The sequence below is a fragment of the Sinocyclocheilus rhinocerous genome, unplaced genomic scaffold (genome assembly GCF_001515625.1).
Source record: "Sinocyclocheilus rhinocerous isolate Xijiao unplaced genomic scaffold, SAMN03320098_v1.1 scaffold240, whole genome shotgun sequence".
NCBI lineage: Eukaryota > Metazoa > Chordata > Actinopteri > Cypriniformes > Cyprinidae > Sinocyclocheilus > Sinocyclocheilus rhinocerous.
Window position 1 is genome coordinate 900,789 of NW_015654534.1, and position 15,033 is coordinate 915,821.

Genomic DNA, 15,033 nt, shown 5'->3' on the forward strand with positions numbered 1-15,033 from the left:
CCGTTAAAAACCTGGGTATAATCTTTGACTCCTCTCTCTCCTTCCTACCTCACATTTCTTCACTCATTAAATCTGCCTTCTTTCTCCTCCGTAATATCGCTCGCTTACGTTCCTTCTTAAATATCAATGATTCTGAGGCACTGGTTCGTGCCTTCATTACTTCTCGACTCGACTACTGTAATTCTCTTTTCTATGGTCTACCAAACACAACATTAAATAAGCTCCAATATATCCAGAACTCTGCAGCTAGGGTTCTCACTTTTTCCAAGAAATCTTCTCACATTACTCCCATCCTACTTAGACTTCATTGGCAACCCATTCGTTTTCGTATTCAATACAAGATTCTCCTCATCACCTTCAAAGCACTTCATGGTCTTGCCCCCCCATATATTTCTGATCTCATTCATACTTACTCCCCAGTTCACACACTACGCTCTTCAGATACTGGTCTACTGTTAATTCCACGCCACAGGTTAGCATCGTTTGGTGGATGAGCGTTTTGTATCTCTGCCCCCACACTCTGGAATTCTACTCCCAAACACATTCGTGATCTTTCTTCATTACAGGATTTTAAAAACCCACCTTAAAACATATCTTTTCCTTTCTTGTTTCTCTTATCTCACTCTGACTGCATGATCTGATTCATGAAATGGATTTCATGTTTGTCTGTATTTTTTTTTTTTTTGCTGTCATGTTTATCTGTTTTGATATTGTAAAGCGACCTTGAGTTTGCAGAAAGGCGCTATATAAAATAAACGTATTATTATTATTATTATTAAATGCCTGAAGTAAGGTATGTGGTGAATACAAACTCAATATATTTTCACATTTATTCTACAACATATAATACATCAGCAATACCCCTTGTGATTTTTTTTTAAAGCTTTTTGAAAAAGGCGGTTGTTAACAAGCGTCTAAATGGGACGACAGAGGTTGTCGGGGACATTAAACATCATCACAGTGAACAGATAAACTCATCTACTTACTAGTCGCTTTCACAGCCTTATTGTTTTTATAATCAAACTTTTTTAACTCAAAGATTTTTGGGGAAATTTTTTATTTTTTTTTAAACAAAGACTTAAAGAGTTGTCAGAAGCTTAATGGTGGTGAAGCTGTCTACAAAGTCATGTGACCGTAGTGTAGTTCATTCATAGCCTACATTTAGCTTTTTACCTCTAGTGATTGTAATTAGATTTCAAAATGTATAAAAGTTGTGTTCCTTTTTAAAAAATGACCATGAACTTCATAAACTCATCATAAACCTTTGTTGGTCACAGAGTTTATTTTCTGGAATAATCCAAAAACCAATGGAAAAATCCTATTGTGTTTTTGTCAAAGGAAAAAGGGTGATGCGAACTTCAGGGTTGGCCTACAAACACACGTCATCACTGAAGCGCTCTATTGTTATGTGCGTGATGCTGGCACAAAAATCAAAACAAGGTGGAAGAGAGCCTGATCCAGATGTATGAAGCTAAGCATCCTGAGATGTTTTGTGAACCCATGTTTAACAAGGTGATGTATCACAGCACTCAACTGGTTTTTTATTCTGTTTTAAGCTCAAATAAATCTCTTTTTTTGCTCTCATAATTTTTTACTCTTAATTGTGTCCACTTTTATTTTCCTACTTTAACAACTTCCTAAAATTGCCCCTTTATAACAGTTATCTCCAATACATTTGATGTGGAAGTTTATTGAAGCATGATCCAAGTCATGTAAAATGGACTTCATGTGATTTTTGTCATCTGCCACTGAAGTCAGAAACAGAAGAAACGAAGATATAATCTGCATGATTAAGTGAAAGATAGAAGTGAGTTTGATGTCAACTGGAGCTTTTCAATATGGCACCAAGAACAGGCCCATTCACCATCTTATTCAGTCACTTCCCCAAGATCATCCACCTGGACCATATCAAACATACCTCAATGATACCATACCTGGATTTACAGGAACAGAGTTCCTGTGAGAACAGCACGCAAAATACACACTACCAGACTTGACAAAGGTAGAAGTAACTATCTGGAGAAAGAAGGAGAGGAAGCTCACCTTGAACCTATCGATGGCGACAGATGCCTCCGATAGAGATTTGACAGAAAATGGGGTGACCTTTAAGGCAAAGGTCATGGCATTGAAAACAGTGACGACAGTAAATGCCTGGAAAAAAAGAAATGAAGTAGAGTCAGTGCATGAGTACATCAATACTGTGGTAATGCCTACACCTCCAAACAAGCAATGTAACCCTACCTGTGCGGCGGTAAGGTTATAACCTAGCAACATGTGGGTGGAGAATGTGGCCACACTGTCAATCACCACGACGATAGGTGCCACGCCGACTGTAATGCTCTGAAAATATCCTGTTTGTTCCAGAATCTGACGCTCCTCATCTCTAATTCCTGTTAGATGGTACATAATGACGAGCAAATACATTTGTATAGAAATCGGCCAAAGTAGGTTAATATTATTAACTAAAACCATTAAAAACATTTTCATTACTTGAAATAAAAACAAAATATATAAAGAAAAATTCAGCTAGTTGCCAAACAACATTTCTCATTTTCATTTAGTTTGAGTTGAAGTGTAGCATTAAAACAACTAAAACTAAACCAAAACTAAATACTATATATACACATATTTAAGAAATGGAGAATAAAAATGACAAATGCATACAACAAAATTTCTAAAACTAAAATTAAAATGAAAACAAAAAAAAAGTAAAATAAAATCAATTCAAAATATTAACAAAAAGTATAATAGTATAACAATGATTCTAACATAACACTAAGCCAAACACACAAGCCAAACAACAGATACAATATATATATATATATATATATATATATCATATAGTTTGTGTGTATATATATATATATATATATACACACAAACTATATGATATATATATATATATATATATATATCATATAGTTTGTGTGTATATATATATATATATATATACACATATATATAGTTCATTAATTGAAATAAAATAAAAATGTACTTAAATATTTCAGCAACATTTCTAATTTTCATTTAGTTTAAGTTAGTTTAAGTTAACAGATATAAACAAAAACTAACAACGTAATAAAAAGCTATACGGACATATTAAAAAAAATACAAACTTTTTACAAAAACACAAAATTACGAAAACTCTAAGTGAATTTAAAATGAAAATTAAATGAAAATAGAAAAATAAAATCTAATTCCATTTATTAATAAAAACTACAATAGAATATCAATTATATTAAGATAATACTATGCCAACAACAACAGCCAGGGTTATTATCATTAACTAAAACTAAAATTAAATCTATTTAAAAATATATATATATTTCAGTTTCATTTATATATTTTATTTCATTTTCTCATTTCCATTTAGTTGAAGTTGACTCAAATTAAATAAAACTACAAACTAAAACTTGGACATAGACAGTAAAAAAACTAAAAACGACAAAAATTACTACAACTTGAACTAAAATTAAAATAGATAACATATAAAAATAAAATCTAATTCAAAATATTAACAAAAACTACATTAGTATATCAGACAGTGATACTAAATAATAACACTGAGCCAAACACGCAAGCTAAAAAAAACTACTTACTTCGCACAGCTTGAGAGAAGGCCTTCACCCAGGCATACATCTTAATGAACTTGATGTAGTTCAGAATCTCATTCATCTTTTGAACGCGCTGGTCAGTCACGGCTACTCCCTTCCTCCTGAAGTACGCCGTCAGCCTGGAGCTAAACATCTACAGGAGAAACATCGGAGTTACAACGGAAACTCCCATTGGAAAAGCAACACGAAGCATGAACTGAAAGCTCACCATAGTGGGGTAGAAGAGGATGAATACGGCAGAGCCTAGCAGAGACGTCGGCCCCAATACGGATAAGTTGTATACCATTCCCAGCACAGCCACCAGGGGGCCTCCAGCCAACAGGCTGCCCACGGCAGCGGCTTCAAACATGCGCTGCCCGTCACTCGAACACATATTGATCAGCTAAAGAGAAAAGTGACAGGTACGTCGGCAAGACGTGCGAGATATACCGTAGACTACCATGAAATATATGCGGGCATCACCTTCTTTAGATATTTTCCTTCAATCTTCATCTCTTCATCATTCAACACCCTAGGATATCTGCTCCTAACCTTCCTAAATGGCCAATTCATTAATCCAAAACTCCTCACCCGTCCCTCAACACCGTACCTCTCCCATGGTCTTCTCCCGAAGGCTGCGCAGACGCAGTATCTTGTGGAAGGCCAAGGTCAGGATGGCTCCACGCAGGCGGGTGCCGGTGCGGTAGTTGAGCGCCCAGGTGAGGGCGAGGGACCAAGAGCGAATCAGCTCGGTGGCCAAGAGGCCCAGCACCAGCAGCAGGCCGTAGGGCAGGTCGGGTTCGCTCATCTGCGTATACTCCAGCAACCGCCTCACCACAAACGCCTGCGGAGAGGGAGGACGAGCAAGGGGGCGACAGGACACAGCAGGCGTGACTGAGGATACAAACACAGCCGTGCACCAGCACACTTCACGACCTTCCTCATCATAAAACATCTGACATGTTTACATCGTTGGGCAGAAAAAGGTAAAGAGATGCAGATCATTGTATGCTATGTGTGGGACGTCATCATCAAATGCACGGCTTCTAATCATTGGAGACAGTGAGGGAGCGGCAACGTCTACTGAGAGAGAATGTCAGCCTGTGCTCTAATAGTTTATTACCTTATGTGGCCCTTTTCTCTAGCCTTCGGAAAAGAACAAGAGAGACAATGAAACAGTCTGTGCGAGAGACATAGCAATGTGACAATCATGGACATAATGTCCCTTGTTTGTGGATTGAAAGACTTTTTACCTACAGTCACATCAGGTTGGGGTACAGGATGGAGACGTACTTTTGTTTTAACACCTGAAAATTAATATCAATTACATTAGTAGCAGAGTGTGCGGAAGCACAAAACACAGAACACTTTAACAGCTCGACAGTTCAAGAAAGTCATACAAGCACACAGTCGCACACACGCACGCCGTTCTCAAATATCATGCACATACTCAGTCAAGGATATGCAGACATAAACTGGGAACAAGGGCAAGCCCATGTGGTTGAACACAGCTGCTAGATTTTATTAAGGAAACCTTGAATATTTAACCTTGAAAGTTGAAACATCAGCAGTTCGTGGAAAATTTTTTTTTACAAAGACGTTGCAAGAAAAACAAACAAAAGACATTGTTGCATAAAAGATAGAATGTCAAAATAAAGGTCTTTGAGAGTCCATTTGTGAGTCGTCATCACTTAAAAGCTGTCCCATTTCTTTTTAATCGAGGTTAGTGGGGCAGCGATCACCCTCCCTGAATGACGCACATCTTACAAGACCCATTTACACCACACAGTTGCCCGAAAAGGTGTCCACGAAATTGGTCAAAAATCCAGCAAGCATATGGAGGACAAGAGCTGCGGGTCTGAAAATGGCCTGTACGCTCGTGAATCTCTCAAACTTGAGAGCGTTTCAGTCCAAAGCAGCAATATAAAACACCCCACAAGTCCGTTTTCCGTTTGCAAAAGTGCTGGTATTTATCTGGAGAAGTCTGAATCAATTGTCCATTGGCACAAGATCATCGGACATACATTGCACGGTTTGACAATCATTTGCCAACCAGTTACCCAACCTTTCAGACATTTTCTTGCTGGATCATTTCAACACACATGAGATGTGAAAGATTACAGAGATCAAATAAGAGAGGGGAAACAGAAAGAAAGAGAGAGAGAGAGAGACGGGCAGCAAACAGCAATAACTCTTGATCCAGCCCTGCATAAGAAACATGCCCTTACCTCCCAGGAATCCTCACCGGCTCTGCCTGCCGTGCGCTCTCCCCGCAGGTTAAATGGACACCCTGTGGAGTCTGAAGAATAGCCTCTGTCACATGTCGCACACATGGGGACCCAGCGACCTCTGACCCCTAACTCCAATCTGAACCCCCCCAGACACCCACCTTCCTTTACAAACCACCCCTGACCTCAGTCATCAGAGCAAGGACAGGTATCTCTTCAAGGAGATGCTCTACAGGGAGCTGCTAAATATAGACAACAGGGAGAGAAAGGCAGTTGATGATTAAACAGAATCTTTTGATAAGCCCGATTTTCTCCAAAAAGTTGAAGGAGACAGAGCCTCGCTGTGTCGCCCATGGTGGGACAGTGACAGAAGCTCTCCTTGAAGAAAATGTTAGCCTATCCTCCTGATCTAAGGAGACTTCTCTTTAGACTATGTTTGTGCTACATGCAATGCCCCTAAACTTAAGTTGTATCCCAAATCTAGCATTTCATAGTGGACCGTAAGAACAGAATACTTTCCTTATTATCTATCCGATAATAACACCACAGATATAAAACACCTGGTACCTGGAAAGCAAGAGACAAACAGAAACTTGCACAATCATAGAGCAGCAGTTTTTTGAACAGGTGTAATAAATTGGTTTCTGTTTTTCTGTTCTTGGAACAAAAACTGATGACTAAGCTTTGAGTCATTTATCTTTAGCTTCATTAAAACTTCAGGATATTTATGATTAATAACATTTGGCCTTAACTAATAGACTTGCTTAAAGGTGAAGTGTGTCACTTCTGCACAACTGGCAGCACCAAACAGAACTGAAAAATACTGACCGCTGGTAGTCCTGCCTCGAACTAATGGCAATAGAGTGCGGCAGTCGGGTTGCGGACGTAAAAACTCCATTCGTTTTCTCCAAAGGGGAACTGACTTTTAACGATACCTTATAAACCTTTAAAGCGAGACCTACTGTGGGCTACGAGGTTGTTGATTGATGGTAAATGATTTTGTTGAAGCCATCAGTTTGTATTATTTCAACTTCAAATTGGAATTCCTGGTGAAAAACTACATTACCCATGATGCAGTACAAAAATCCCTCCAATCAGAGTTGCGGCGAGCAGATCTCACCAAAAGATCTTGCATATTTTACAATAAACTTACTATATATTTTCTCTACAGACATAATTAACAACATTAAATGAATAGTTTTATGTTTCTCCATTTTTTTAATTCAATTATGTCATTCACAATCCTTCATGAGATTGTAGTTCTTTCCCTCACTAATACTGTTAAGTACACGGTCTTGTACTTTTGTATTTTTTTATGATTTTCAAATACTTTTTTGCTTCAAATTAAAGTTTGCAAAGTTGTGATTCACCTCATAGCTTGTTGTTCGTGGATTATAACACTTTAACAAAGACTTTTTTTTAAATCCCTATGGGAAAATTTAATGGAAAAAATACTTCCGGAACCAACAAATGCACACAAATGCACTCTATGTTTGAGATAATGTTGTTACATCTGACACAATTGAGCAGCTCAAATGGATTAAAATTCCATTTGGTGCTGTTAGTAGTGCAGATATAACATACTTCAATAACATTAAACTATAACATCTGAATTAATAAGGTTTCGTGAATGTGAAAGTCAAACTATTTGGCAAAAAGCAGCAGACCAGCTGTAATACTCTTGGTGTTGGCACAAGTCATCATTAAGGCACTTTATAAATAGCACTAATGGTTAAATGAATTGATAAAATGGTTTTGGGAGCCACACTGGAAACACCACAGAGGTAAAGCAAATAACTTCTGAGGCCCAGTGATAATGTAACACACCGTTCATTCCCCATCTGAACACTCACCTGAGCATTTGAGGGGGGGCAGGATTTGATAGGTGGGTCTACAAAGCTAATAATACACAGAGACACAGACAGAGCTAGAGCGAGAGAGACAGACAGCAGAAAGACACAACAGAGCTGAGATGGTGTTACTTACTGGGCCACTGAAGCCTGCGAGTTGAGTAACCATAAGGCAGAGGATGGACAGCAGCAGACGTGTGCGGCAAAAAAGCCAGACCACACGACGAAGAGATGCCCCGTCCCCTCGTGACCTGACTTCTTCATCCCAAAGCCCGGCCAGCCTGTGGAAATGATGTTTTGTTAACATGCAATGCATCTACCAATTACATCAGGCCTGGCTCCAGGTCCAAGAAGTACCACTGTAACACCACTTGATTTGGACATGAGCCATGCCAGTGCAATGGTATTCTTTGAAGTACTATGAAACTACCATGGTTCATCAATCATTCAGTATAGTATTTATGGTATTGTTACCATTTGGTATCACCAAAGTACTGTATGAGAAAGTTGCACCTGCCAGGCCTGAATTACATATATTTTAGTTGGATGAGTGCTTGATCTGTGATAAGAAGTCATATATCAGTACTGACCGGCGATGATTGACCTCACAACTCTCAAACTGCGACACAGCCCATATATCCTCCAGAAACAGCTGAACTGGAAACACCACAGAGGTAAAGAAAATAACTTCTGAGGCCCAGTGATAATGTAACACACCGTTCATTCCCCATCTGAACACTCACCTGAGCATTTGAGGGGGGGGGCAGGATTTGATAGGTGGGTCTACAAAGCTAATAATACACAGAGACACAGACAGAGCTAGAGCGAGAGAGACAGACAGAGGGAAAAGACACCAGAAAGACACAACAGAGCTGAGATGGTGTTACTTACTGGGCCACTGAAGCCTGCGAGTTGAGTAACCATAAGACAGAGGATGGACAGCAGCAGACGCGTGCGGCAAAAATGCCAGACCACACGATGAAGAGACGCCCCGTCCCCTCGTGACCTGACTTCTTCATCCCACAGCCCGGCCAGCCTTTGGAAATAATGTCTTGTTAATATGCAATGCATCTACCAGTTACATCAGGCCTGGCTCCAGGTCCAAGAAGTACTTGATTTGGACATGAGCCATGCCAATGCAATGGTATTCTTTAAAGTAATTTGGAGTACTATGAAACTACCATGCTGCATCAATCATTCAGTGTAGTATTTACGGTATTGGTACCATTTGACACCATTTGGTACCACCATAGTACTGTATGAGGAGGTTGCATCTGCCAGCTCTGAATTACATATATTTTAGCTGGATGAGTGATTGATCTTTGATAGGAAGTCATATATCAGTACTGACCGGCGACGATTGGCTTCACAACTCTCGAACTGTGACACGGCCCAAATATCCTCCAGAAACAGCTGACCCTTCTTATGGGCCAACACCACCAGTGAGGTCAACCAGTTAAATGTCATAAAAGAGAAGAGGCCAGCGTTGTCGACTGGATGCTGATACCTGTGATGGCACAATGAAAAACAGGACAAGAGAAGAGGCAAGAGACGTGGATTAGTCTCGAAGCTGCAGTATTTTAATTCAGTGCAATTTGGTTTATTTTATTAGGGCCACCCAGTGTAAGTCCCATGTGCCTTTCTCGGGGACACAGTGTATGTCTCGTAAAACTGTGTCATTTGAGCTTAATCACTGCACTGACATTTTTATAGGGTTGCAATTTTACTTAAATGTGGCTTTTGTTGAAATTCAACAAAGATGTTTTTACTAGGGCTGGGTTGAGAACAGTGATTTCTCAATTTGAATCGATTCTCATTTTGATGAACTGATTCTTAAATCCTAAGAATCTATATTTTAGTTTAGGCTGTTTTCAATGGATGCATGAACTACACTTTATAAAACATTATTTATAGCGTACCTCCAAATTGCAAGCTTGTGAATTGAAATCCAATCGAATCTTACAATTTGTGTCAATATCCTGGCTTAGTTTATTGTCAAATTCATGGATCCTCAGTGTTGTCTTATTTTGGTGTGTGAATCCATGTAATTTGCATTAAAACCTCAATGGAGATTCACACTCAAGTCAATTTACTAACCCGCAAATCACTATTGAGGCTTCTGCTCAACCAACCCAGTTATGCTGTGATATTTCCCTCCTTTAAATGGATAGTGCATCCAAAAATGAAAAAATGTCTTTACTCACCCTCAAGTTGTTCCAAACCCAAACTCAATTTTTCATCTCCCCTTGGATGAAGTATTGAGGCATTTTAACTTTAAACCATTCCTTCCGGCCAACATACGAGTGCACAATCCATAATAAGCTTCTTCCAGTGGAAAAAGTCCATCCCCTGTTGTTCTCTCACATCGCACATTTGAGCTGTTTTGGACTGTTTTCGCTTGTAAAAGGTGCTTTATCTGCACATATTTCTCTCCTGATTCAGACATGATGAATTTTTCACTTGAGAAAACAATATTATGGATAGAGGACTTTTTTTATTTTAGCTGGAAGCAAAGGTTTGAAGTTAAAAAAGCCTTAAGTATGGATTTGTTTCTTACAAACACGCAGCTTTACACTTTACAAGATATTAATTGATGCACTGGAGTGGTGTGGATTATTGTGATGTTTTTATCAGCTGTTTGGACTCTCATTCTGACGGCACACATTCACTGCAGAGGATCCATTGGTGAGCAAGTGATATAATGCTAAAATTCCCAAAATCTGTTCCCATGAAGAAATAAACTCATTTACATCTTTGGTGGACTGAGGGTGAGTATATTTTCAGAAAATTTTCATTTTTTTGAGTAAACTATTCCTTTAAGGCTGTTATTAACCACTTAACACTGACCCTGTAATCTATTCAAATTGTTCTGTTTGTCACCATTTGTTTCAGAATATGCTTCTATTGGCATCTCAGGTTTACTGAGCCTTTGACATTTGAGAGACTGACCTGAGCAAGTGATATAATGCTAAAATTCCCAAAATCTGTTCCCATGAAGAAATAAACTCATTTACATCTTTGGTGGCCTGAGGGTGAGTACATTTTCAGAAAATTTTCATTTTTTTGAGTAAACTATTCCTTTAAGGCTGTTATTAACCACTTAACAGCTGACCCTGTAATCTATTCAAATTGTTCTGTTTGTCACCATTTGTTTCAGAATATGCTTCTATTGGCATCTCAGGTTTACTGAGCCTTTGACATTTGAGAGACTGACCTTCACAAATATGTAGACATCTGAAAATGGACACAGTGTTACCCATCACGATTTGCTAACTGAAATGATAGGCACGCTGCTCAGTAACTTTAGTACGTACTTGCTGGTGGAGCGGATGGGCTTGAATACACAAACACTGTGGCGGTATTTGCTTCTCCCGACTTCGTCCTCCAACTCTTTTGGGTCGGATGCACTGCCCCCATCCAATGAGAGGCCACCCTCAGCTCTCGCTGCCGTTTCAAAAGCATCCTGGGAGAAACATCAGCAGATCAGGTGTTCAGCTGCCAGGTTTGTTTTTGAGCGTGGTTTATTGCATTTCAGCACTTTTCAATGGAAAAATGTGACAATGCAAAAAATTGTTGACAGGAAATGAAAGAAGACTTGTTTGTCAGCATATAATGGGCAAAGACAAATAACATCAGCGAAAAACAAAAACAGAGGAAGGAAACCAGTCAGACTCCTAAAACCATGCAGCCCATACGGCCTAATAATGCCTTGGGGAAAAACCACCATGTCATGCAAGAGAACCATCGAGTCTTGTGCTGCACGTGGCCTTAAAACACAGACAGCTGATGAAGTCCGTAATTGTAAATTATGCACATATGTTTAAGTCATGTGTCTTGGCTTAACAAATAACAGGCAAAATAGTTTAGAAGATTGTTTAAAGCAAGACACTACAGGTGAGCCTAGTCTACGACACACTAATACGCTTTCATTTGAAAACGCATCTTTTTCTCTCCATTTTGGCCTTCCGTTCACACTAAGCCTGCATTTTTCTCAATAAAAATGAAGCTTTTTGAAAAAGCTCTCCAAAGTTTGCATTGTAGTGTAGACTGTAAAAACGATGATGCAGGTTTAGTCGTGACACATATTGTACCGACAGTTATCTATGTTTATACTGATATTGTGCCTGTTATGTGCTATTCACTTTCACACTGTTGCTAAAGATACGGTACTTTGTACACTCTTCTTATCACAGTCCTGCAAAGATGACAGAAAATTTACTGGCACTTGCTGTCCTCCGGCAAAACATGAGGGCGGTTGCTTTTAGCCCAAACATATAATGGTGATTGAGTGTGACCTGGACGCATCATTGAATGGAGAGATATTTTGCTAAATAAAATGATCCTGCCAGAAGAATATTGTGCATCTGTATCATCTCAGTGAGCTCTTATGAGGTTTTACGCATGTGCAGTAAGGTTAAAACTGTGATGTGAAACGTCTGGAAAACACTAGTGTGGACGGAGAGCGTTTTAAAATGAAAAAGCTGTTTTCAAAGGTATTCGGTTTAATGTAGACATAGCCTTAATAGGGCAAAAAATGTAACAGGTATCACCACACTTTCCCCAGTTGATTAATCACAGCATGATTGACCAAGTTTTCTGAAAAGTTGTGTTTGATTATGGAAATGAGGCATTATCTTATTAAATAAGCACTCATTTGCATACACTTCCAGAACAAAAATCTGAACTAAAGGTTCAAAATTATTTAATTTTGTTGACATATTAGAGTTAAAAATCGTTTTTATTATTCCATAAATCAGAAAATAATGTCAACAGCTAGAAAAATATTCATTATAACCATATTTTTAGGAATAAAATCTAAATTAGGCGAATAATGTATCAACAAACCCCTCGGTAAAAACCTTCAGAATATAGATATGTTTTAGTTTAGTGTAAGTGCTACAGAAGTATAACAAAAAACTAATTTTGAGCAAATGGCCTTTAAATATAAGGCATTGTCATTGAAATCTACAGAAGCAAAAAATAAAGTGTAATAAAATAAAAATGTTTTCTTTCCACTAGTCCGAAATAAAGCCATGTTATGAAAGCAAAATAGGCCAAAACATCAAAATTGACCAGTTCTTGAAAAAAAAAAAAAACTGTGGTTTTGCCTAGAGTGTCTTGTTTAAGTCAAATGTACTGATAACACTTAGTATAGAGAACAATTCTCACTATTAACTTGTTGCTTATTAACATACATATTACTAGCATATTGGCTGTTTATTAGTACTTAAAAAGCACATATTAATGCCTTATTCTGCATGACCATATTTTAGATCCCTTAATCACACCCCCATACCAAAACTCAACAACTACCTTACTAACTATTATTAAGCAGCAAATTAGGAGTTTATTGAGGCAAAAGTCGTAGTTAATAGTTAGTTAATGGTGAGAACTGGTCCCCAAACTAAAGTATGACCAATGTACTTGACCCCACGTGCAGCTACACACTGCGACATGTGCGAAAGACCACTCTAACAAATAAAATATTTTAAAACAGGCCAGACAGCAATAAAGTTTGTGCTGCCCACAGCCAGCGGAGACAACAGCCGATTATATGGGCCGTTGCCCTTGGTGATGAGCGCTGTGGAGTATTCTGCCGACATCCAGGCTAAATGCTGAGAGCAGTCAGAGTGTGTGTCTGCGTATATGTGTGTAAGCAAAGGCAGTCTCCAAAATGATTTAAATTCCAGGGAGGCAGAAAAGGCCAGCTGGATTAGCTCGCTAAAGGGAACAGCATGTACTTTATAGTAGGCTTGCCGCGATAGACGGTGTTGACGGTGATACCGGTGTTAAGCCGCAACACCGGTTACGTCACTTGCCCACCGTGGCACCGACCCCCACCGTCGTTTTGATTTTTTATAGTAATAAAAATAATTTAGTTCAGTAAAAGAACAGACACTACAATTAAAAACTGAACGCGGCTGCTCAAATTGAGGCAAAAGTCGTAGTTAATAGTTAGTTAATGGTGAGAACTGGTCCCCAAACTAAAGTATGACCAATGTACTTGACCCCACGTGCAGCTACACACTGCGACATGTGCGAAAGACCACTCTAACAAATAAAATATTTTAAAACAGGCCAGACAGCAATAAAGTTTGTGCTGCCCACAGCCAGCGGAGACAACAGCCGATTATATGGGCCGTTGCCCTTGGTGATGAGCGCTGTGGAGTATTCTGCCGACATCCAGGCTAAATGCTGAGAGCAGTCAGAGTGTGTGTCTGCGTATATGTGTGTAAGCAAAGGCAGTCTCCAAAATGATTTAAATTCCAGGGAGGCAGAAAAGGCCAGCTGGATTAGCTCGCTAAAGGGAACAGCATGTACTTTATAGTAGGCTTGCCGCGATAGACGGTGTTGACGGTGATACCGGTGTTAAGCCGCAACACCGGTTACGTCACTTGCCCACCGTGGCACCGACCCCCACCGTCGTTTTGATTTTTTATAGTAATAAAAATAATTTAGTTCAGTAAAAGAACAGACACTACAATTAAAAACTGAACGCGGCTGCTCAATGCAGCATGCCGAACAACAGTCGCATCACAGATCAGATTTCATTTCTCCAGTGAGGAGAGTGAGTCGAGCTGACTGACAAGAAGAGTGAGGTGAGACAGACAAGACGATCGCGGATGATTTAGTTTCAAAACTAGATGCAAAAGCGCCTGTTTGGCAATATTTTGGATTTTGAAAAGCCTGTTGACTTTTGCCATTTATCTAAGGTGATTTTGGAAGTTTTTTTAAACATTCGTTTCTTATTTAAATTGGTTCCACATTGTTTGCTGATTTTTACTTTATTTAAACTGTCATTTATTTATTTTATTTGACATCAAGGTGTATGCCGTGCCTCCAAGCTTTCTTACTCGTTTTGCTAATAAACGTTCTACGTTTCTTATTTATTTGGTTATATATTATACATGTTTACTTATTTCCAGTTTGTATACCTATTAAACTTTATGTAAGTTATTTGTTATTTTATATTAGGCATAGCCTGCCCTATAGCATGGTGTATTTGTATTTGTTTTGTTAATAAAAGTTCTATGTTTTATATATAGGCTAAAGTGAGTTTGACGTTGTATTTTGTTGTTGCATTCAAGCAATTGAAGCCAAACTGCCGTTAATTCAAAAGTGAAAGTAAAATGAGCACGGCGCTTTTAACCTATTTAAAAGAGACGGAAAGCGAGGAAAAGAGGGAACGCCCCCGCCCCCACGGTGATACCGGTATTACCGGTGTTGTCACGCCGATTAACCGGTGGGAAAATTTCCTCCCCGTCACAACCCTATTATAGTTTACATTAAAACCAATACAATTCCCATTATAACCCTGAAATCCATTAAATTTGTTATTGTGTTTTGGGAGGGGTTCTATTG

At 38.9% G+C, this 15,033-nt stretch overlaps 1 protein-coding gene across 1 annotated transcript in view; it reads right to left on the bottom strand.

Annotated features, from left to right (window-relative positions):
* Positions 1-15,033, bottom strand: part of LOC107717600 (multidrug resistance-associated protein 5-like) — a 36,881-nt gene that overhangs the window by 10,980 nt on the left and 10,868 nt on the right. Inside the window, exons 3-11 of the mRNA XM_016524406.1 lie at positions 10,986-11,134; positions 9,090-9,178; positions 8,262-8,328; positions 7,808-7,952; positions 4,204-4,437; positions 3,823-3,996; positions 3,600-3,747; positions 2,242-2,390; positions 2,044-2,151 (exon numbers count right to left, since the gene is read on the bottom strand). Coding sequence (XP_016379892.1) covers positions 2,044-2,151; positions 2,242-2,390; positions 3,600-3,747; positions 3,823-3,996; positions 4,204-4,437; positions 7,808-7,952; positions 8,262-8,328; positions 9,090-9,178; positions 10,986-11,134 — 1,263 coding nt within the window. The remainder of the gene's footprint in view (positions 1-2,043; positions 2,152-2,241; positions 2,391-3,599; positions 3,748-3,822; positions 3,997-4,203; positions 4,438-7,807; positions 7,953-8,261; positions 8,329-9,089; positions 9,179-10,985; positions 11,135-15,033) is intronic.